Here is a 24,797-nt window from a genome sequence, read left to right on the forward strand (position 1 = left end):
CTAGCCTACAGAAAACACTTAATTGATGTGATATAATGATAACTTGTTAAATGTATGCCTACAATGGTTTATTAAACATCATAGTAATTTATTTAGTCAATCATCATGTTCATGTTAATGAATAGGAAGGACATCTAAACAATGACGTCACTTCCTGGACTTGTCTGAGGCTGGTCTGTATGGTTCTGAGGTCTCTCAATGACTTAACCCCTACTGGAGAACAGGTAAGCTACTGACCTCTGACCTGTAGATGACCTTGCAGATTAGGACTCATAAGTGGTTTCCTGCTCTTTGTTTTGTCAAATACACTAGAAGACACACCTACTCTCTCTTTATCCCTTCCCTTCTCTCTCTCTCTCTCACATACACACACACGCGCGCGCGCACGCACGCACGCACGCACACACACACACACACACACACACACACACACTCACACACACACACACACACACACACACACACACACACACACACACACACACACACACACACACACACACACACACACACACACACACACACACACACACACACACACACACACACACACACACACACACACACACACACACACACACACACACACACACACACACACAAAAGACACATGCATGCACAGGCACCTGGACTCACCTACATTCAAAATCGTTCATAATCTCAGTAATTGTGTAGCATTCAGACATATGGAAGATAAAGCCATCATGGCGGCTTGCATGTTTTTTTCTGGCACGACATGTTTTGAACATGGAACCGTCATGGAACATCATGGCTGCTAAAGTTTCACCAGTCTCCCCTTTTAACAGCCATGGGAAATCAGATTTCATCCTGCCTTTTCTTGTCGTCACTCGTCCGATGAACTCGCCACCTTCGTCTTCCTCATCTGCAGCCTGGACATGATGTGGGCCTCCTTCATCTGTGCTGCATTAAGCCACAGCCATGCGTGGCCCAATCAGGTCGCAGGCGTGATACCCCTGACAGGCCCTCCACCCAAAACTAGAACCATCCACCATCGCTGTCTCCAAGGATCCCTGCTCCACATCAAAGGAATTTCACCCTCGCCCACCCATTCTCTGTCTCCCTCACTCCCTTCTCTCTCAACTTCCATCCATCTGCTTCTCGCTCTCTCTCTCTTTCTCAATTTCAAAGGGATTTATTAGCATGACTGTTTCAGTACAGTGTTGCCTAAGCTAGTGTTACGTATGACACAGTAATATCTCAAAAGGAAAATCTCTCTCTCTCTCTCTCTCTATGTAGTCTATGTTTACTTTAAGTCAGTCACATCCCTCTATCTACCCCTTCCTCTGTTCATCCCTCTGTCTAGCCTCCTTTTCATATTTTCTTTTCTTCTTTTATATTTATTCTAGTCTGTTATTCTCTCCCTCCCTTTGAGTCTCTTCCAGATATCCAGTCAGGCCCTCATTCTCCGGCTCACTCCCTTGTCTTTCGACTATCTTTGCCATTGATCTAGCATCTTGGTGCATACCTCCTTCTCTCCCTGTCTCATTGGAGACTTCCCTTTGTCTCCTGTCCCTTTCGGCCTCTCACTGCGTGTTTGGGTGCCCGGGAGAGAATGTTGTGGGTGGGCACGGACAATGCCCGGAATGGAGAGCCAGGGAGACAGATAGACTCTGCTGCACACTGAGGGTGAGTTGTATACATGGGTCCAAAGTAAACCTCATGCATCAGGCACGGAGAGTGGAGTTATCGCACGCTGTTTGCACTGACCGCACGCTCATAAACCTGTGCACCTGTGGATGAGTCACAGCAACCTGCTCGCACACCACAAACACACGCACATGCACATACACACACACACGCACACATGTGCACACACACACACGTGCACACACACACACGCACATACACGCGCGCACATACACACACATACATACATACACACACACACACACACACACACACACACACACACACACACACATTCACACACATACACACATATGCACACACACACAGAGAGAGACAGATTACAAAAGCACCATACATTTTTAGTTGGCATACACCATAACCCCAAAACCCTCAATCACTGCCATAGATATGCTCACCTAGAAGTGCTGAGAAGGACCTGCTGATCAACATATAGAGAGAGAGGGAGAGAGAGAGGGAGAGAGAGAGCAGGACAGGGTAGATTAACAACCTCCTGCTGTTGTCAGGCAAGGTTGAGGCCAAAGCCTGGGTCAACAGCTGCTAAACTACAGGGGAGAGCAGAGAGGGGCATAGAAAAGAAGAGAGAAGAAGAATGAATGGATGAACGAGAGAGTGGAGTAGAGGAGAGAAGAGAAGAATGAACGGATGAGAGGGGCTGAGAGTGGAAAAAAGGAGTAGAGTAGAGCAGAGAGAGAGAGCAGAATCAAGGTCAAAGTTGACTATGATGACTCTGTGAAACGGAAACCCACTCATCCAATAACCACAGTTACAATGGGAATCATCCAACAACCACAGTTACAATTGGAATCATCCAATAACCACAGTTACAATGGGAAGCAGAATGAGGCATTTTTGTGGTTCCAAGTGACAAGCCCCCATATCCCCCCGCCCCCACCCCTCGGATGATGGAGTGCAAATGTCAATTGGCTGGTGATTTGCTAAAGATGATTTATTCCTCTGGACAGATTTGAAATTCAGAGGGAAAAGTGATATGTGATGAATAGAAAGAGATAATATATGAGGCAGCCTTGGGGGAGGATAATGATCATTTCTGTCTATTGGCAAGCAACCTCTTCAAAACTATGTTCCTCTTCTAATCTCTCTGGCAACAGAATGGCATCCTTCATCTCTCTCTCTTTCTCTGTTTCTCTCTCTCTGACAGTGTAACCAAAGCTTGGGTTGGATCCGAAGGCAGGCTTTCTTCCTGTGAAACCGCTGGCGCTGGAGGTTTGAGAAGGCTTGGCATTCTTTCCCCTTTCAGCGCAGGCCGAGGGGTAGGAGCGAGAGGGAGGGAGGGAGGGAGGGAGAGATGAAGGGTAGAAGGGTGGGTGGGGGGTATGTCCTACTTTAGGAGGGAACATGCTCTTTCAAAGACAAGTGGCCCCTTCCCCACTAAACTTCCCACATGTCTGCATTTCTGCTGCCTGACTGACTGGCTGGGCTAACTAGCTGCATCCCTGAGAAATACATGTGTCTCTCTCTCTTTGTCTCTCATTCATTCATTGATTCATTCATTCATTCATTCATTCATTCATGTATTCAATTTTTGAAAAGTTAGTTGTGTAACAGAATGGCTCTTAAATCAAATCTCTTCCAGTTACGTGGCTTTTTGTCAGTCAGTTTTGCAGTCGTCATTATCCAATCACCAACATTTATTCAATTAAAATGAAAACCACAAGAATTTGTTTTCCTTAGTTGGTTCCTAGACGTGCTGTCTCTGCCACCCCTCAAGTGCTCAAAAACACACAGACATAAATCTCAACGTCTCAGTGTGCTCGTGTGTGAGCCCCACCACAGCACCAGATGTGAGTTATGGATGGACAAGGAAGGTAAAGAATATACCTTTTTTCTTCAGTTTCTCTCTCTCTGCTCTCTCTCTGTCTTTCTCTCTCTCTCTACCTCTCTCGCACACACAAACACACACATACTCACACACTCCCCTTTCACTGTGCCTCCTCTCTGTCTCTCGTTTCAGCTCTTTCCTTTCCTTGCTTTCCTTCCCTCTCTCTCTCTCTCTCTCTGTTAGCGGGACATGCTAGGGGACACTTTTAACCCTCTCCTCAGAATAACTGATGCACAGGCAGCTGTCTCTTCCTCTCTTTTCTCCCCCACTCTCTGTGTGTGTGTGTGTGTGTGTCTCTCTCTTTCTAAACTCACTCACTTTTTAACTCCTCTACTCAGCTCACTTTCTCCCATACTTCTTTCTTCACAGTAGGTCTATTCATTTCTTTGCCCTCCTCTCCCTCTCTCTCCCTCTCTCCTCCCTCCCTCTCCCTCTCTCTCACACTCTCTCTCCCTCTCTTTCATAAAGAACAGTCCACTGGAGGCACTTGTGTAAGCGTAGCCAGTGAGAGCGCACGACACCAGCGCACCGCTCTCTCTCTCTCTCCAGCACCACGCTGCTCACCGGACAGTACGGCCAGGAGAAGCCGCAACCTAAACGCCACAAACCAACTAAACAAACGAATCGCTTGGATTTTAACTTTAAGGTGCCAGTGGAACAACCAGAAGAAAAACCAGCTGGAGAAGTTTTTCTGTACAGGACAGCAGGAAAGGGAGGGATTGGAGAGAGTTAACAGACCAGAGAGAGAGAGAGAGAGAGAGTGTGTGTGTGTGAGACTGAGAGAGAAAGAGAGTGTGTGTGTGTAAAGAGAGCACGAGGTAGAGGAGGAGGAAAAGGAACGATGCCGGGTGCTGTGGACACCCGACGGCCGCTCCTGCTGCCCTGTACGTTTGCGCTGCTGCTGCTGCTCCTGTGTGCTGCTGAGGGACGGACCCGGCGCCTCAGGAAGAGAGGACTCAACCAGAAGGTCAGAGCTCAATCACTCACACACGGACACACTGCCTGAGCTGTCCCACTGCGCATGTGTGTGTGTGTGTGTGTGTGTGTGTGCTATGTTGCATTTGTGCAAAGGTGGGTTCTAGGTAGCAGTGTGAGTGAGAGTATGACCAGGCTGAGTAGGTGAACAGATAAACAGTTTTAGTGTGTGTGTGTTTGTGTGTGTGTGCACATGTGTTTGTGTGTGTGTGTGTGTGTGTGTGTGTGTGTGTGTGTGTGTGTGTGTGTGTGTGTGTGTGACAGTTGAAGGGAATTTAAATGGGTGCTGAGTGGGTTTCTAAATATGCGTTCTGTCCCAGAGACCTTCCCCAGGGAGACTGGCTGGCTGGGGTGGGAGGTCAAATGTGTCAGGAGCCACTTGTGCTAATAATGAGCCATGTGTTTCACTTGAGGAGCTTATGCACCCTGTTGTACTTGCAGATAAACTTGGTATTTGTGTTGTGTGGAAGTGACACAGTAATTTCCAACAAAGCTTTGACCCACAAACAAAGAACTCACACTCACACACAATATGTGTGTACTGTATGTGTGTGTGTGTGTGTGTGTGCGCGTGTGTGTGTGTGTGTGTGTGTGTGTGCGTGTCTATTTGAGGAGTGTTTGACTTGATTTCCGAATCATTCATGCAAAGCCTGCATCCAAGTTCATTACAGACTGTTGGTGGGGAGTCTGCTCACGCTTGGTTTCTCACCCTGTATAGATTATGTATGGCGTCTGAGGGGGGGGGGGGGTATCTCCCCCTCATTAACTCACTGTAGCACAGGTTTGATTGATCCAAGCTAACGAGGACCCGCACAGTGTGACGCGCTCACTCTCTCTCTCCCTCCCTCCCTCGCTCTCTCTCTCTCTCTCTCTCTCTCTCTCTCTCTCTCTCTCTCCCTAGACGGCCAAACTGACATTCTTTTCAAACATGCCTTCAAAGTCGCTGTAATTGGAACATGCTGGGACCCCAGAGTTGATTTATCTCTCTTTTCTCCCCTCTCTCTCTCTCTCACTCCTGCCGTCTCTCCTGCCATTCTCTTATCTCTCGCTGCCAACACCTTTCTCCCCTCCACCTCCCTCCACCTCCCATCTATCATCATTTGCGCCTCCCTAACGCTGCTCATTCTCTAAGTACTCCTCTGACCTCAGCTAAGTTCCCTACGAACACCCCCCCCCCCCTCTCCCCCAGAACCTACAGTATGTTGTGAATGAAGTCACCCGGTGGGAGAGGGTGTAAATCTGGACTAGTGCGTTACCCAACTCTTCTGCAACATGCTTCCCCACTGCTGACAGCTTAGCGGGCCCTGGCTGACCACCACCACTCGTGGACAGTTTTTTTAACATGATGATGACAAGATGGTGCATTCACTTCTGAGGAAAATGACAGACAGAAAGGCACTTTTTTTCAGACTCTGCACTCTGTGTTGAGCTGTGGAGAAGTCTTAAGCCTGATTTGTTCTGTTTTCATAAGAAAATACATTACGTTAGTTTCGAATGTTGCCCCATTTCAGAAGCTTTCAGAAAACGCTCTGTTTCATTCTGTTTTCATAAGAAAATACATATGTTAGTTTCAAATGTTGCCCCATTTCAGAATCTTTCAGAAAACGCTCTGTTTCGTTCTGTTTTTATAAGAAAATACATACGTTAGTTTCAAATGTTGCCCCATTTCATTTCAGAAGCTTTCAGAAAACTTGTCAAAGTTAAGACAGAAGGCTATTGTTTCCATATCCATATTTAGCATCAAGCATAAACGAACAGGTGAAGTGTTTCTGAAGTCTTTCTATCTGACATCTTCCAGTGCTTGTGAGTCCGACTGACTTCTGCCCCAGTAAGAGGGTGAGTTACGGGGGCACGGAGCTCTGCCAGCGCGGTATGCCATTTCTCCGTGTGCGGGCCCTGCGCCATCCACTACCACTTCTGGTCCAGTGAGCTTTTAGCGCTGCTCCTTTCCAGCCATAAGTACCCATGGCCAATTGATCCTGTTAAATCCCCATGTTGGGCAAGACTTGCTGTTTAAGTGGCTGGCTGGCCGGCTGTATCCAGTGCCAACAGTATTACTGGCTGCATCTGTAGTGTGGGAGTGTCGGTGCTATTAGGCCCATAATTCAGTTCGCCTCCAGAGAGGATTACAGTTGACAGTGGAGCCAGAGCAGAGAAAAATGCCTCACTTTCGTTTTGTTTTCTACGTTTATTTTTGGGGGAGGCTTTTTGCCTTGAGGTAGGACAGTACAGCACACAGGAAATGAGTTGGAGAGCGGGATCGGGAAATGACCGCGGGTCGAAATTTCGAAATTGATCTTGGGGTCCCCCTATGGACATTTGGGCCCAAATATGGTGCGGAAGCTGCCACTTGTGCCAGTCCCGTCACCCTCATTCTCGTCCTCCTCTTCATCTCACACCTGTGGGGTGGGGAACGCTTTGGGCATCTGCAGGCAGGAGATCAGAGCCACCGTAACAACGACTACGTTTACATGGACATTAATAATCCGTCTATTGACCTTATTCAGAATAAGACAATATTGCAATTATGGGGTTTTACGTGCTTTGTCGATAGAATATTCCATTCGTATTCCCATTTATATGTAGCACAGCATTGTCCAATTATTACTAGCAAAGACAGTTGATTCTGTAAAAGTTTCTGCACCAAAAATGATAATAGGACGTTATAATGCACACCTCAATAATGCGATACGATCGCAGTAGGCCTATTACATATGTTTTCATTCGATTATTGCTTATTCGGACTATGACCTTATTCAGATTACGTAAATCAGAAAATGCTGTTTACATGTCTTATTCAGAATATTGTCTTAATTGGGTCAATAGCGGAATATTAATTCCATGTAAACGTAGTCCTTGAAACAGTGTGTGTGTGTGTGTGTGTGTGTGTGTGTGTGTGTGTAGGTTTGTATCCTGAGAACTAACGTCTTGTTACTATGATCATGCCATGGTCTTGTTTGCACCTTGCCTAACAAGTTGAGCCACAGAAACTTTTCATTAAAGTCTCTGATCGGATCCCAAATGGAACATTCTGGACACATACCTAAAGCACACTCTCCATTCACCATTTTCTCATGCCAGGTGTCTTTCAGCTCAGGATCTTGGAAGCATTAACAGCTGACAAAACAAAACACCCCACAAAAAGTATGTTTTGTATTAAGACTCACTAAACTCGCCAAGAATTGAGTAGACAGGTTTGTCCTGAGGGACTTGTAAGGCAGTTACGGAGCATTTAGAAAGTCCAGACTCCTTCACTTTTTTCCTATGTGCTATGTAAATGTGTCTAAGTTCCTATGTTTCTATATTCTATGTTCAAATGTACAGTTCTATGTTTCATTCTGTTCTATAATGTTATGTTGCAACCTTATCCTAAATGCATAAACAAACATGATCATACACTCAAAATCCCATAATAACAAAGAAAACAGTTTTTTTTTGTGAGCAAAACATGACACATTTATGAACATCGTTCACCAGTGTGTGTGTTCTGAGATCTTTGAGGTTTTAACACCTTATCATATAAGCTATTACTCTGTAATATAAACAAAGTACACAAACACTTAACAGTCGGTGGTGCAGATCTGTAGTCAAAGCACAGTCACAGAGGCCACATGCATAGTTATGTAAGTGGCTCTTTGGTGGTTTAGGGAGTGGGAGGTACACTGTAATTCTCCCCTTGTTCCAGCCCTCATTATCTGAGAGCAGAGAATCAGCAGCCGCAGCAGGAGCTGTCTGGCTCTTGTGGCCCAGAGCCACGCATGCATGCATGACCGAGAGCAGCCCACCTCACAGCTGCCCACTGAAATACACACACACACGCACACACAACCTGCAGCTCACAGACACAGGCTTACAGGGAGGATATGTGGGAGAGGATGGGGGGGGTGAACACCTGTTTTTGAGTCGCGTACAGAAGTGTGTGGCGTGTGTTCCTGACATGTGCCTGGGCTTGTTTTGCGGTTGTGTGTCCAACCACAGGCAACCCCACACACACACACACAGTGAAACCTCAGCATCCTATCTTTTCTGCTCTGTGCCGTGGAGCCTCTGATGGGCTCTAAAAGATAAAGTGGTTTGCAGATGTTTGCACGGCAGCACCTGAGGCAGACTTGCTCAGCCCAACCCACATGTTCATGTACCAGTGAGACTCCTTAAATCCCTCTCTTTCTCTCTCCCTCTCTCACACTCTCCCATGTTACTCACTGTCTCTCCCTCCCACCCTCTCCCCTTCTCTTTCCCTCCCTCTCTCTCTTTGTCTCTCTCTCTCTCTCTCTGTCTCACTCACTCACTGACTCACACCAGGGACAAAACAATTTCCACTTCCACATAGTCATCAAAACATTACCTTCTGACGGGTAGCTATTCTGGTCCTTATGCTTTTAACAGACTGGAGAGTTCCTGTCTGCAGCTTTATACCACTAAAAATATATGGCCTGATTCAAACTCCACATGTTCCCATTGAGCTCCAGTCATCTACAGCAGGTAACAGTATCACTTACCTGTAAATACAGGTGATCAGTACATTATCTAGGTCCTAGCTTGAGGTCATTTTTAAGTTTAAAGTGAGTCCTTCAGAGTTCCTAGTCATTACACTTCTTCAAGTCACTATCCTAAGAGCAGGAGCATATTTCTGGCAGATGTGTAGTGTTTTTCCACTGTCTTGAGGCCAGGTATGTCAGGGTTAGCTCCGGACTGTGGGTCATGTGCCTTCCGCTCGGTTGGGAGTTTATTGGTAATCCCTGTCAGATGACCACACTGCATTCAGCTGGACAAAGGAGTTCTACTGTACTCTTGTTATGGCCGCCACACTCAGAGCTAGTGCAGCGCTGTCATGTAGGTTTTGTCAAAGACTTTTCTTTTCCAGGAATGTTTCGGTGGATGATTTCCAGGGCACATGAAACTTGGTGGGCATGTAGCCCTAGTAGGCTGATAATCCCCCACTGTAATTGGCTCATTCACTCCCTCACTCTCCACCTCAAGCTGGTGTGTGGTGAGCGTTCTGGCGCATAATGGCTGCCGTGCATCACCCAGGTGGGTGCTACACATTGGTGGTGGTTAGTGAGGTTCCCCCTTTCCATGTGAAGCGCTTTGAGTGTTGAGAAAAGCGCTATATAAATGTAATATAAACGTGTTGTCATGTTGTTGATAAGGAAAGGTAGCATTTGGTCCCTGGGGTCCCTATAGCCTGCTGTCAGTCACTCAGTCAGTGAGTCTCACTTACACAGGAACAGGAAATTAAGTCTGTCTGGGCATCAGCTGGCCAGACGTCTGGAGTGGAGCTGCCTCACCGGATGCACCGGTACAGAGGTTTTGGAGGAGGGAGAGTGGAAGGGGGGAGGGATGGACAGAACAGAGTGACGTGGTCAGGAGGAGATGAAGGAGAAGGAGGGAAGAGATAGAGGTAGAGTCAGACTGACGATGGTGTTCAGTGAGTCAGTGGAGTATCTCCCTTTGTTCAGAGCGGGACAGAAATCAATTAGGACCAATCGGACACAGAGCTGAGAGAGCCATTGCTTTACGCCCTCTGGGCATTCTCAAGCATAACACAAGAATGGGGGAGTAGATAACAGGAGGTGGTCGAGGGGGGTGAGGTTTCTGTGGTTCTGGCTAGCAGTCCTAGGGGTGGGTTGGTACACAAATAACTTACTCTTTGTGGATGGGTTGGTTATCATCAGTTTGGGACAAAGCCACGCAATGGATGATGCGTGAGTTTTCTGCTTCTAATTGGAGGTGTGCACCATGTGGGAGTGCATAACTCAGACCAAACTGAAAACAGACCCTGGCTCTGCACTGGGCCTTTTTTCACTCTCTTTCTTTTTCTTCCCCTCCCCTTAGTGTCTAACATCTATCCAGGTCTGACTGGCCTGTTTGTCGGCTTAAGAGGATTGGAGGCTGTTGAGAAATAGTGGCAGAGGTTCAGAGGACCCCTCTGCTGTCCCTCTCTGAGGAAACATGCAGATGAAAGCCCCCTTGTTCATTTGGGTTTCTCTTTTCCCCCCTCTGCCTGAGCATGTAGGACGACTTCAACTCTCACACGTGTAAGCAGAGCGCTTAAAGAGCTCCCACTGAGCCCTCTGTTTACGCCGCCATTCCCAATAATATCCGATCGAGCCAATAAAAGCGTTTCCGATAGCCGATTCCAGAGCACAGGCACCGTCCTCAGCGGAGGTTCAAGGGAGAACCATGGTTCATTGCCAGGGCAAGAAATACCAAGAATGTCCAACAAATGTCAGAAAGTATTATATGTTTACGCAGTAAAAGTCAACTGTACAGAATGTACTGCAAAGTACTGAGTGCATGTCTCCAGTGTGCATGCTTTCATCTTGTTACTCAACCATTGCAATCGCCATTGATCTCACTTGTGAATGAGCACACTGACCTAAAACTATTTGCGTTTCCTCTGATAACAACTGTGACGGTCCCTCGTAATTAAGATAGCGCAAATATTGTTCCCTGATCTTGAGTGCACATAGAGGAAGCATTAGTCATGAGAAACCCCAGGCAGAGCTCACCCAGAAGGCAATGCCCTGCACTGTACTCCCACCAAGAGCACTGAGGAGCCTTGGGACTCGGTGTCCATTCAGAGGGAACTCTTGTTTGGGCATCTCATTCTCCTGGCAGGAAAAGAGCAGGAACTCTAAATAAACACTAGAGATCCAAACACACACAACAAACTGATAACACTCCGGAACTGATAGTACACAGGAAAATACGCAAGTGTGCACGCACACACACACATACACACACGTACACACACACACACACACACACACACACACATACACACATGTACACATACACACACTAGGTGTACATTCAAGTACATCCTATAAAAATATGATGTACTTTAGAGACATATGAACCAAATAAAACCACAACATATTGACACAGACACACACATGAAGAAGAAGATACTGACACGCCGTGCTGCACTGCATTGGCATGTAGACAGAGAGGAAGGGGATACGACAGCTTCCTGTCTCTCTGGATTGTGGGACTCAAGCCAAGGGGATAATGTTTATAAGAAACAGCAGGGTTGAAGGCAGGCGTGCCATCCAGACATACCACGGCTCCTGCAGCACTCCACCCAAGCTTGGCCCGCACTGAGAATAAGCAGTTTCAGCTATTACACGCAACACTCAATGAGTAGAGATGGGAGATGAATGTGAGGCACATATCAGCTCCATACACAAGGTCTGACAGCACAGTAACTTCCATTCATACGTTCATTTATTCATGTGTTCATTCATTTATTCATTCATGTGTTACTTTTGTTTCAGTTTTTAAAGTGTATGTGTGTGTGTTTGTGACAGTGTGCATGTACATAATATTTTGGGTAAAGGCACCAGTGAAGACACAGAACCACAGTGAAGGCAGCTCATACACCACACCCTCATATATCAACAGTTTATCCATCCCAGATAAAGTGATGAGAAACTACCCCACATCCACAGAGAAACTACCCACATCCACAGAGAAACTACCCCACATCCACAGAGAAACTACCCACATCCACAGAGAAACTACCCCACATCCAAAGGCCTCAGATGGGGCCAGGTCCCATGAAAAGAGCCCTCAAACCTCCAGAGCCATCGTGTTTCCACAGCAGAGGAGCTGGGGTCTGGGTATTCTCTATGGCTTTCCCCGTGCGAGGGCCGAGGGGTGGGGTTGGCTCATAGACCGAGGCGGGAAGATTAATCTACATTAAGTCACCAAGGAGATCCTCCCTTTCCTACGGGCAGAGCAAAGAAATTAAGTTAGCTCCCCAGTGTCATTACTGTAGTTCACCCAGAACAAATGCTCGCATTCACCCAGAGAACTGGTGTGTCTGACAAAGAATGAGGATTGTTTTCCCTGTGCACTGTAAGTGTTTGTGTGTTTGTGTGTGTGTTTGTGCACACATGATTGTTATATTTATGACACCACGCATTCATACTTCCACGTACACACACACACACACACTTAGCCACAATGCCCCTTGCCAAACATTTGCTTTCATTTTAACGGTTGGTTTGCAAATGAAGCCACTTAGCCTGCCAAGTAAACAGCCCCATTTTTCAGGGATCGCGTGCAGTCCCCCCAAAAGCCATTATCTAATTGCCCAAGTTAAGTTGCCCAGAGGAGGAGAAGTAAGCTCCGGGTGCCAAGCATCCAGTGCAGTCTCCCGAGTCTCTCCTCAGCAGCCAGCATACAACAAGCCACAGGCAGGGGAACCCACCCCTCAGGCTGGAGCTGTGTGTGTGAAAACAGCCTCATATCAGTTTCATGGTTTAGCTGTAGTTTAAGGAGTTTACCCAGAGGTGAAAACATTTCATAACTGCATGGCAAAAGGCACTGTGTGGGAAACGAAATTGGACAAAAACTACAGTATTGACCATGAGTGTTTTTTTTTTATTGATCCTGAGCAGATGTGTTAGAAGGAAAGCAACATACCTCTCAGGTGAGGTGAAAATCTTGTACACACACACACACATCTGTGTATGAGGAGCAGAACACAGAACATCTACCCAAGCGAAATAAACACATAATCTGTCACTTTCCCCCACACACACACACACACAAATGTGGATCTGACAGATATATGCACACATCTGCTCTTCACTGATAAAAGTAACGCATGCACGCACGCATGCACGCAAGCACACACGCACCTCTGCTTTTAAAGGAGAAATCCAGCGATTGTTCACATAGATCTTCGTTTCTTGAGGTCACTGAGTACTGTTGGTACAGAAATAAACAAAAAAAACAATAGATTTTGCCGAGCTCGAGTTGTTAGTTTCAACAGGTAAAGCAACCGGGCAGCAGCGCTACACTCTGGCGGCATGAACATGGGGGGGGTCTCACGGACATGCCCAGAGTGTAGCACTGTAGCTGCCTGGCTGCTTTAGCTGTTGGAACTAGCAAGAATTTCTCCTTTAAGTTTAAAACTGTTGAAGCTTTTACACACAAAACCCTTCTGGGAGGCCCCTGGGTCAACCCTTGTGGTAAGCCCCCGCCCCACTCTCTCTATGCCTGCAGGCATAAGTGAGCATGTGTGTGTGTGAGTGTGTGTGTGTGTGAATGCAATCACCTTCCTGAACAGTGCACCCTTTATCCATCGCATTGCTTCGCCAGCTTACAGTGATAACATGGCTAAATCTACTGACCTCACCTTTGACCCCGCGCCTCAGTCTCCGTGGGAACGCAGATTTATTTATTTATTTATTTTTGATGGGTAACTCTTCACCTCTTCTGAGTGTGGAAAGTCTGTGAACCCGGGAATAAAAGAACAACCATGGCACTAGTACAAATCTGATTAATGTGTGTGTGTGTGTGTGTGTGTGTGTGTGTGTGTGTGTGTGTGTGTGTGTGAGTGTGTGTGTGTATGCTGCACAAGAGAACAATCTGCTGGCACGGTAAAAGCCCAGTTTTACAACACTGGGAAAGCATGCCAGAGAGACTCAGGTAGGCCGACACAATGTAAGCTATGAGACGAGTGTGAGAGACTGAAGAGAGAGTCTGTGTTGGATATGCTTTACCTTTCCATCTCCATCTTTAAAAAACACAGCCATTCCCTGAGTCTTGACTTCAAAACTTCACTTGCCAGATGGCATGCACCTCAGACAAAATGATAAATAATTGGTGTACAATCATTCAGGAATGTAACTCCGGACAAGTTCGAGTTCGAGTTTATGAAAACAGCGCCATCTTCAGGCCGAAGTAGGGACTATCAGACGATAAATTATGAAGAAGATTATACCTTTAAAGCTAAATAAACTTTTAATGCTTTGTCATCAACAAGTGCCTTCATAATGTGTTCTCTGCCTAAACAAACATATGAATGCGTTCCTTTTGATATGATGGTTACAGGGCTCTCAAGTTTTGAGGACAGGCAAGAGTGACATTCCCCGTCGACCCCGTCAACCCCCCCCCCCAATATTGTAGCCTAAATCATTTTTATACATCAGATTGTTATGTAGCATAGCCATAATATATATCATTTGAAAGCTTGGACTCTTGGGAATCAATACATGACAATGTTTTTTTATGTAAATATGTGTAGTGCTTTACGTTGTCAGATTAATCTTACTATGTCTCAATTAAATTTAATCAGTGTTACCTTGCATTTGAGGCCAAGATTATGCTTCTAAGGGGTTCATATGCAGTAAGCATTTCATTGTCAGTATGCATTTTGGATAACCAAAAGTGCTATGGGGAGTTTCCATAGGGCATTTTACAAAACACATACCTTGGCAAAAAATGGTCTAAACTCATTTGTTCATTCTATATTGATCTACTTATACACACAGCTTCTAGGTCTAAGTTCTGTTTCTGAGTCATATCAAGATGTCTGAAATGTGGTCAGTTCAGAGATGCTTGTTATCCGGCAGAAAGAGAAAACAATATTCTAGCCTCTGTAACTCTATCAGTACATCACACAGTTATTCATATTTTTTTCAAAAAAATTGCAGTGTCTGAGCTTTCCAAAGAGATTAGGCATTTGATTATAGGCCAAAGTATGTAGAAGCAATGCCATCCTAAGTATATGATGTGCAATATTGGGCAAAAAAAATAAAAATGGGACATACGTATAATTTATAATTGCTCAGACTTGCAGAAGAAATGATTTGACACATGAGACTGACAATTCAATAATGGGCCTACCCTTTTCACCACCTTCTCTGTGCAAGCATCCACTAACCTGGCCTTTTTAGGGGGCTTTCCTCTCAGGGCAAATGAGAGAATGCTTAATTGCTTTTTACCTGACATTTTTGAAAAACAGATGCAATGATTACTGCATCCATGGCCAGGATATAATTATGATAAAATATTATTATTATTATAAAATATGACAATATTTTAAAAGTGACCTATAACATCGACTATGCAATACACTTTAATTGATTTAGTATTTATTTACTTTTATTTATTTAGTGCTAATAAAATGATTAAGCCTATTTGGTAAGAGAGAGATGTTTATAATGCAGGGCTTAAAGCAATACTTGTTGTCTGTGCCTAAAGTTATCAGACATTTATGAGGACGTCATAATATACTGTTGTCTCATTGCCTATTTTCAAATCTTAAGCATACCAGCTCTCACGCCTGAATTCAGGCACGGTGCCTGAACACTTTAAGCCTGATAATGTGACAATATGTCAGTCATCGTAACGAAAATATGACTAGGCCTAGACTACTTGTTCTGAGCAGGTGTTGTCGGTGAACAGGCTGTTGACACCAGGGGCGTAACTATCGGTAAGCAGGGTACGCGGTCGCTTACGGGCCCGGACCAATCAGGGGCCCGCATCACACTGGAAATACATGATTGACGGCCGGGCCCCCTATCGCAATAATCGTCACTCGCGACCGGGCCTTTCACTGTAAAACGGACATTGTTCAGAGCTTAACACAGCCCAGCATAGTCCATGTTAAGATTAAGCGCTTTCAGATATAACCTCCGGAGTATATGAGGAGGTTTGTCAAACGGAGGTCCTACCCTTCGGATGATTCAGATATGATGCTAAACTGCGGACCTGACCTTACACGGACGTATGTGTGAACGACATACACGCACATTACAGAATCTCCGTGTGGTTGTCGAGTGAGGGGTGGGGGCTTGTAGAGTTCACAAGATGCTGAGACATGACGCAGATTATATGCGGCCGCTGCCTGTCACAGCTGCTTCTTGTTTACAAAATATAGCCTATCATTATGTAGGCTAAAGAAGAAGAAATCTATTGTGCAGAGGCTAATACTTGAAGTAGGCTAGTCACGTAAGTGGGCACTTGAAATTGACCTAGCCTACAGTATTTGTATGTGTGCTTCAAATAAACACATTTATCTGTTTTCAACGTTATGTACCAGAATTAGCTAGGCTATAGAACCCCAAATCTGGTTTGCGTTGGAGAGAGAGAGCATGCACAAACTTTATGGTAGGCTACCAGCCAATTCAGTAGGCTAACTCAAGACTTCAAGATCATACAACGTTTTTAAGCAACAAACAAAATACTAACATTAATAACAGTGAAGTTGTTCGTTTTTTCATGGTTTATTTTTTCCAAAAGCATCCTCTCCCCATGTGTAGCATTTACGTAAGGAGCTTGGAACAAAGTTGGGGTTTCTTCGTTTTCATTTTCTCTAGGCATATATGCTCAGCAAATATCAGCGAGCTCAGCAGGTCATGAAGGCTATCAATGAACAGAAAACCGTGTTGGCTAACAATTTATTAAATACTCCTGTTATTGTCGTCAACGACGTCGCTATAGCTACTGCCTTTTCAGCGCCTTCTGCTTATGATGATTCAGTCTTCTGAATTCGTTTCTCCTTGCCATGCAGTTGTAGCCTAACGTGTCTCTAACGTTCCTTTCAGGTGTTCTATCAAAATGTTGTATGCCCTCATGGATATGGAGTTACATTTGTTCCACTATTATGAGCGAGCAATAGCACAATTTGAGCGCAGAAAAATATTTTGAGCGAGCACACAAATTATATTTTGAGGAAAAATGAAACTCGAGCACAAAAAAAACTTGTAGTTGAGCAAACAGGAATCTATGTTGTGCTCCACAAATGTCTTTGCCTGTTTGCTAATATCAATATGTATGTGCAACATCAGCCCCTTTGATTCAGTTTCACTGTACGTGCTCACATAAACTGTTCCTCCGCTCGCACAGGAGATCTCTGTCGCGCTAGCTCAACTTCGTCTGTGTGCTCGCTCAAAACTGTCGACAACGTTACGTTTGTTCCACAATTCATCAACCAATCAGAAAATTCAGGGGCTGGAGTCCAATTCTCATTGGCTGTTGAAGTTCACAACAACGCTTAGCGTCATTTACTAGTGTCAGTGCGAATCGGCTGGAATCGGGAAAGAATGAACATTGGAGCACGAAATACATCTTTGGTAAGTATTCATCATAAATATGGGTATTGTTGGATTTACAACACGGTTACAACGTCTACTTAACTTTATGCTTTGAGAGACCAGCATGATTAACCTTAGCCTAACGTTAACGTTATGTATTCCTCTTTAGCAATCTTGGCCGCTAGCATCCGATGACGATGTCTAGTAAATGACGCTAAGCGTTGTTGTGAACTTCAACAGCCAATGAGAATTGGACTCCAGCCCCTGAATTTTCTGATTGGTTGATGAATTGTGGAAGAAACGTAACGTTGTCGACAGTTTTGAGCGAGCACACAGACGAAGTTGAGCGAGCGCGACAGAGATCTCCTGTGCGAGCGCAGGAACAGTTTATGTGAGCACCTACAGTGAAACTGAATGAAAGGAGCTGATGTTGCACATACATATTGATATTAGCAAGCAGGCAAAGACATTTGTGGAGCACAACATAGATTCCTGTTTGCTCAACTACAAGTTTTTTTTGTGCTCGAGTTTCATTTTTCCTCAAAATATAATTTGTGTGCTCGCTCAAAATATTTTTCTGCGCTCAAATTGTGCTATTGCTCGCTCATAATAGTGGAACAAATGTAACTCCATACATGGACAGTAGCTCCGTGATGTCTGCATCTTTCCAGGTTGGAGATTTTCTGGACAGCACTATGCCACTCCATCATAACACTGGCATTTAAGTCAGATCTAACCACATGGACGCATGAAAGAAACGTCACCAACACGCCCTCTCACTAGGTGTGATTTTAACCGAATGTTCTACTCGTTCAGACACAGTACATTTACATAATGTCCGGAGGAAATACTAGGTCGGGGGTAGTATAAACACCGGGTGAATTCGGACTTCCATATGACCGGTTATGTCGTTCAGATATACGGCCCCACCGTTTAACATCGGCAGAACCTCCGGTCTTACACGTATGTCTGAAAGCGCTTATTATCTTTGTTGGACCAAACCAGGTAATAAATAAACTTGTTTGAGTTTAGGAGCAATGCACCTTGTCTAAAGTTATTCATTAGCCTTTAGGTTAATAGACTAATGATGTCTGCCTATTCACCTATTGCCCATCTTAATGGTTTAAAGTTCACGTATTCTCCCATCAAATAGACTCGTTATACATTTTCGCGTGCAAAAATGCAACAGGTTAGCTGTCTAATATTGTTCACGTTAATGACATTGAAAAAATATGCTTCTTGCTACACTAGGATACTCACCGTTTTTTCCTAACATAATTTGAATTTGAATTCTCAAAGTTTCATGTAGCTCACCTGTGACATCCATCACCTCTGCTCGGCGACTCACATCACTATTCCAGCTGATACATCGGACGCACCTATCTGCGCTCATAGCCTACTTTCGCTTTCTAAGAATATCAAAATTACGTTATATATATTTTTTTTTGGTAAGGGGGGCAGCTCAGTCAAAGAGGGCGGACAGTTCTATTATGCACTAGTGCTATGTTTGTGGCTAAATTAACGATTTAGCATAACATAATGACTATCATTAATGCAATTTCATATAGTAGCCTAACCAGCAGTGTTTTTTCATGTGTTAGGCTATAGTGCGCCGTCACCAGCAGTGTTTTCTTCATGTGTTGTGCGCCTTCACCAGTATTTTTGTTTTTGTGGTGCACGTAGCCTACTCCTGATTTTGTCAGTCATCTCATCTCTTATATGCTGTGTCTCAAGGATCCTATCCTGTCCTATTCATGGTAGCCTACTCGTGGACATTGCGTTATCACGTGCTGTAGAAGGGGGGCCCGCCTTGATAATCCTGCATATGGGCCCGGTGTTGGCTCGTTACGCCACTGGTTGACACTCATGAACAACTGATGCTAATTATCTGGGAAACATTCTCTAACAGCAGTCAATTTGTCATTGTTCGTGTCAAACAAGTTGTGAATTTGTTGTAACATTAAAAGATGACTTACTCTGTGCTCAAAGTGATGCTCGAAGCTCCAGTGGTTTCCTCTGAGGGTGAACGAAACTTTCGGTAGCAGAATCACGTGAACAATTCCAGGGTATGTTTTTTTTTTTCATTGGTTGTTGTGTTAAATCTTACCCAGATACAATAGTGCTATTTTCTGATTGGCTATTGTGTAGCCCATTTATTTTCTTGATTGGCTGATAAGTGGCAGACTCGTCTAAGAACTCTAGGGGAGACGCGCTTGATTCGTGTCGGTTCCATAGTGAGAGCGGCGCAGCCATAGAAATTTTGGGCGCTGCGGCATATATTATAAATAGTTTTTCTGCGTGAGAAATACAATGTGTGGCGGGAGTGCGTGACAAAAGACCGAAATGAGTGACTGTCACGCTCAATGCGTGACACTTGAGACCCCTGTGGTTAGGCTACATATTTGACAACTTTCAAGCATTGTCCTGCCTATGATTGTCGATCAGGTATAGTTTAGATGTGATACACAGTGTTGACTGACCTTTCTATTTCCTTGTGCTTGTAGGACTATGAGTATCCGAGCCAGTCCCAATCCACTCAGTACCAAAAGAATGACAGGTGCCCGCCACCACCACAGATGCTGCCGGAGCGGGCGTGCGAGGTGCCCGGCTGCCGCTCGGACTCCGAATGCGAGCGCCACAAGCGCTGCTGCTATAACGGCTGCATCTATGCGTGCTTAGAGTCTGTGCAGCCGCCACCAGGTCCGTAAATGGAATAAATTATTACATTTTCATGTATGGCAGTGATACACATTCAAGCTGGGCTCTGTAAATGACCTCAAGAGAGATATAATCATGTTTATTAATATCATGGCTCTGTATTGTATTAACATGGCTAGGCCTACCATGTAAGACTCGAAAAGGGACAGGCCATTTTGGCCAAATAGTTCATAGTAACGTTTTGTAACGTCGGTGCTCCTGGACTAAGTGCTACGACAGTATTACAGTGCATGCTGGGATGCGGGGGAGAACTGTGGGGTTGTTTTGTGTGTAATTGCCTTTATTTTACTGTTTTAATGTCTGTGTTTTAGTGTAGCGTGTTACCCTTTTAGTTCTTCCTCATGTGTGATCCTTTTTGTGTGGGTGGTTGTGTCCACCCCCAGTAGTGTGTGTGTGTTTCACGTGCCTAGTGTGTGCTGCTGTATTCAATGTCGTAGTCCCTGCCCTTGTTCTTGGGAATTGAGCTTACCTTGAACAAAACTTTGGCTCTTGACTTAGTGAGGTTACAGGGGTGTCAGAAAACAAAACAAAGTCTTGTTTGATGGAGGACAGTACAGTGGTGCTGCCCCTGTCCCGGGAGAGATGCTAGGGGCATGCTACTTGACCATGTAGCGGGGGCCTTCAGGGCCGTGGTGGAAGAGGACCTTGGGCCGGTGGTGGAGTCCACGCCCAGGCTGCTGGTGTGCCCGAGGCGAGGTCCCTTTGCTGCCGGGGTGATCGAGGCTGCGAGGTGAAGTGGCAGCCTTGGGGGATTCGCCTGGTTCGTGCCTGACTGGGACCCTGAACGGCGGGCTGACTTTTGGTTGGACAGAGGGTGGGGGCCCTCTAAAAGTGATTGTGTGGACTTTTGGCCGCGTGTTGGGGGCGCCGTGAGGGAAGACGCCTGTTCTTGTTGGCCGGTGTCTTTTAAAAAAATAAATAAATAAAAAGTTCATTGTTCAGAGTCGGATAGCACGGCCCGGCAGCGCAGTTGCACCTGCGTTGCAGCCGCGACGGTGTGGAGCGGCCAGGGAGCAGTGGAGGTCAGCCCTTGTGTGTGTGCGCGGTGTGTGCGACCTGAGGGACGAGCGGCGACAGCTGAGCACTACTAGCAGTCCAGCGCGGGCGTGCTAGCAGTCCTCAGCTGTCGCAACTCGTCCCTCAGCTCCACTCCGCCACCAGACTTGGCCACTGTGTTGAATGCCTGTTAGTGATTGTGTTAATAAACCAGTTCATGAAACTCTGGCTCTTAGTGAAACGCTACAGTTTATTAATATAATATTCATCTTAATACACAATTGTCTCTCAAGGTGACCCAGCTTGAACTTGTATCCCTACCATACATTCTCACACACAACACAAACACACACAAAATAGTAGCTGCGTAGTTTCAGTGAAAGATCCTAGTCTAATCTGTCTTTTGTTGCCAGTGTTGGACTGGCTAGTGCAACCCAAACCTCGCTGGCTGGGAGGCAATGGATGGTTGCTGGACGGACCAGAGGAAGTTCTGCAGGGTGAGTAGCCACATTATAGGCCTAACTTAAATAGGATTGGCGGATGGCGGTCTGGTGATAAGATAAGTATACTGAGAGTGTTCATTTGTACAAAATGTGTGTGTGTAGCGGAAGCCTGCAGCACCACAGAGGATGGCGATGAGCCCCTTCACTGCCCCACTGGGTACGAGTGCCACATCATCAACTCTGGCAACCCAGCCGCAGGCATCCCCAACCGGGGCCAGTGCATCAAGCAGCGAGGCAACTCAGGTCAGCCTACCAGACAGCGCTCACACACGCACATACACGCACGCACGCACGCACACTCCTGTATTCAACACCCTCCTCAAGTTAGCACCTGTGTCTCTCAGACACGGTCCTCTACTCATCACTGTATCTACCAAATATGACCAAACTCTATCCAACATACCGGTAATGTGCCTACAGACACCTGTGCCAATTACATTACAGTGACTTCCGTATAGACCCCTAGATTCTGTAAGACACGTCCTGCACGTCCTGTATTTACCAATTCAACATTCTCTGTTTAGATGGACGCAGCCTAAGACACAAGCATTTCAAAGATTACAAGGACTACTTAGGTGAGCAGACCACCTTTGTGTTATTACAAACACTGAACATGTACAATACTGTTGCATGTTACTGTAAGGAAACATAACTCTGTTTCACAGAAGTCAGTTAGCATACACTCTCAGGGCACAGTTGGGGTCCATATATCTGGAACATTTATGTACCTTTTCTAAATAAATTCACAAAGGGACCATGTACCTTTGAGGAAAAAAAATGGGGTGCAAACAGTGGCATGTAATACCCCACTTATTCACTCAACCACACATACATAAGTCTCATGTACACTCACACGTCCTTTACTCAGATCCCTCACTAAAGGCAAGCAGGAGATATGGGTCACTTTGTGGCCAGTATACACATTAGTTTTTCTGCTGCGAGGGACTAGGTTAACTGGCTTGTTGTAATACTGTGCTTGCTTCTGTCTTTTAGGGAGCAACTCCAATAATGCAGTGGCCTATGAGAAGCATCACCACAAACACCTGGGTTAAGGTGAGGTGACACAGCTATGCAGTTTAAGGTAAAGCTTCCTGTTGCCATTTATTGAATGTCAGTTGTAACTCACTAGCCTAGAAATCTAGACGCACCCTAGCGGCGGCAAATTAATTTGCTCAGCTTGTACGTCTAGTATCGAACCATAGGAATTTCTATTGGCTTAACACCGTGGATGACGGCCAATCACAGCGCTCTATTTCGTTAGAGAGTCTTAAGGCGGGCTTAACAGGATAACGACATCCTGCGACGGTGAACAACAAGGAAGGTGGCTATGGCAAACGAAGAGCGGTTGTTTGAATCGGCGTTGGCGTCAACTTTGGAGGAGTTGGACTTGTGCTTTTCTTTGAAAGTAGATCAACACAATGCACTTAAGTCATTCCTTTCGAAGAAGGATGTATTTGCCGTTTTGCCGACCGGATACGGATATGGTCGTAGCGCTGGCCTATTGCATGCCTAGGCAGTTTGAAAGACAATTCTCTGCCCGCCCCTTGGATTAAGCGAGGTGAATGATTCGATGCCAGACTATACATGTCAATGATATAGGATGGCCCCGCCAGGCTAGTAACTCACACCTTCCAAATGTAATATTTTGGGGTGATTTCTTCTTTAAAGGTGATGGTCTGTTTTGTTTTGTAGAGGTAGAGATAAAAAAATATATTGACCTCATGAAATGTTTTGTAGTAGTTGAATATAACATATAACTGACCAAAGTTACAGGTCAGACCTGAGATCTAAATCCTTGGGTGACTTAATCCAGCCCAGAAGGCAGACACCCCTCTCAAAGTTAATATGCCTGTACAGATACTGGTTTTAATCAAGTTCCCATTGTCGTCAGTTCTGCTCCAGGCTTCTGCATTCCTCCAAGTGGACTTCAGGCTCCTTCTCCTCAGAGCCACCACATGCCAAACACCCTACCCGCTCGACAGCATCAAGCAGCCCAAGCCTGCGCTCTCATTCTGGTACTGACCACATCTCCTCCATCTGACCTCAAGTTACTGGACACAACAACCAACAATTCAACATCTGCTACCTCTTCAATAGCCAAATAATTAAAAAAAAAAAGCCGAAAAAACAAAACAAAAAGAACATAAAGTCCAACAGTATGGGCCACTGCTGAAACCAAAGTTTCAGTACCACACACCCACACACACACTCAGAGCAGCAAACTTCAGAGACAGACAGATCGCAACATGATAGAAAGTTGTCAGTTTAGACTTGGGAAATGTAAAATATACAAAAGCACCTTTTCCCTGATCCTCAACCCTAGCTGTAAACCAGGAACACGTGTGTCGGTTAACACACGTTAAACAGGCAAGCTCTACACAACGCCAAAGACCAGTATTCCTCCATTCACATAATCACACTGTAAAAGAGACACACACACACACACACACACACGCTGCCCTGGAGCAGTGTGTGAGTGGGTCAGCAGGAAATTAGGACCATGTGGCATTTCTCACTTCTTCTCAAGACCTCCTGGGTCACAGGATGAAGAGCGACACACACACACACACACACACACACACACAGGAATTTAGGAAAACGACTTTGGACAACTGTGAGGTCCAGAGCCACAGAGACGCCAGAGGTTAACCTGTAGCACAAACACACACACTCACCTCTGACACCAATAACACCATCATAGGCCCTTTCAGAGAGCCAGTCTGAAATCCTCTCTTTCATCTTAACATTAAAAGGGCAAAAAAATGTAAAAACAAAACACCTCTAAATTATAACCTACCACCTATAAATCTGACTTTTTCATTTTTTAATTAAAACTAATTTGTATCCACCAAACATTTTTCATCGCTCTCCTGTATCATGGTGCTAACAGTAGATTGATAAGCTCACAGGACATAGCTCATGTCTGGTGCAGAGGCTCATCTCTATAAGCTATCTCAGGCTCTAAGCTTTCTGGGGCTTCTCTCTCTCCGAGATGACCCACGCACAGGCTGCAAGGAGTGGCTCCGCCCTCCACGAGACCCGTCGCTACTCTGGTGCTGCATCTGGACAATACTTACTCCAAATCGAATAACGGGAAGAATGCTAAACCATGTGGTTCATTGTTACAGACAGGAATTTACAATAAAAGTACTGAATTTATTTACAGCTTTGTGTTCAGTCTCATTTCTTCATTTTCAATTCAATTCATTTTCAATTTCAATTCAATTCAATTTGATTCTGGTATGCTTTTTAAAGGTA

The 24,797-nt window shown here is 45.3% G+C and overlaps 1 protein-coding gene across 3 annotated transcripts; it reads left to right on the forward strand.

Annotated features, from left to right (window-relative positions):
- The first annotated feature begins 3,696 nt into the window (after window positions 1–3,696).
- On the forward strand, window positions 3,697–24,704 carry wfdc1 (WAP four-disulfide core domain 1). 3 transcript variants are annotated; one of them, XM_076267669.1, is made up of 7 exons: window positions 3,698–4,478; window positions 19,827–20,022; window positions 21,450–21,533; window positions 21,642–21,782; window positions 22,064–22,114; window positions 22,533–22,620; window positions 23,431–24,704. In XM_076267669.1, the coding sequence occupies exons 1-6, from the start codon at window positions 4,353–4,355 to the stop codon at window positions 22,589–22,591; spliced, it is 657 nt and encodes a 218-aa protein (XP_076123784.1). In that variant the 5' UTR covers window positions 3,698–4,352; the 3' UTR covers window positions 22,592–22,620; window positions 23,431–24,704. The 3 variants fall into 3 exon arrangements, with proteins under 3 accessions (XP_076123792.1, XP_076123784.1, XP_076123776.1); XM_076267661.1 differs by having other exon boundaries at window positions 3,700–4,478; window positions 22,533–22,592; XM_076267677.1 differs by lacking the exon at window positions 22,064–22,114 and having other exon boundaries at window positions 3,697–4,478; window positions 22,533–22,592.
- Window positions 24,705–24,797: the final 93 nt, after the last annotated feature.

Source organism: Alosa pseudoharengus, unplaced genomic scaffold (assembly GCF_046254945.1).
Source record: "Alosa pseudoharengus isolate Yale_2024_CS ecotype anadromous, Long Island Sound unplaced genomic scaffold, YU_APseudo_1.1 YU_APseudo_1.1_scf_10, whole genome shotgun sequence".
In the NCBI taxonomy this organism is placed as follows: Eukaryota; Metazoa; Chordata; class Actinopteri; order Clupeiformes; family Clupeidae; genus Alosa; species Alosa pseudoharengus.

Bases quoted from the DNA above. Each gene is read 5' to 3' on its own strand.
- wfdc1 (XM_076267669.1), top strand. From the start codon at position 4,353: ATGCCGGGTGCTGTGGACACCCGACGGCCGCTCCTGCTGCCCTGTACG. The intron at 21,534-21,641 runs GTGAGTAGCCAC...GTGTGTGTGTAG, and splicing joins ACCAGAGGAAGTTCTGCAGG to CGGAAGCCTGCAGCACCACA. The intron at 22,115-22,532 runs GTGAGCAGACCA...TCTGTCTTTTAG, and splicing joins AGATTACAAGGACTACTTAG to GGAGCAACTCCAATAATGCA.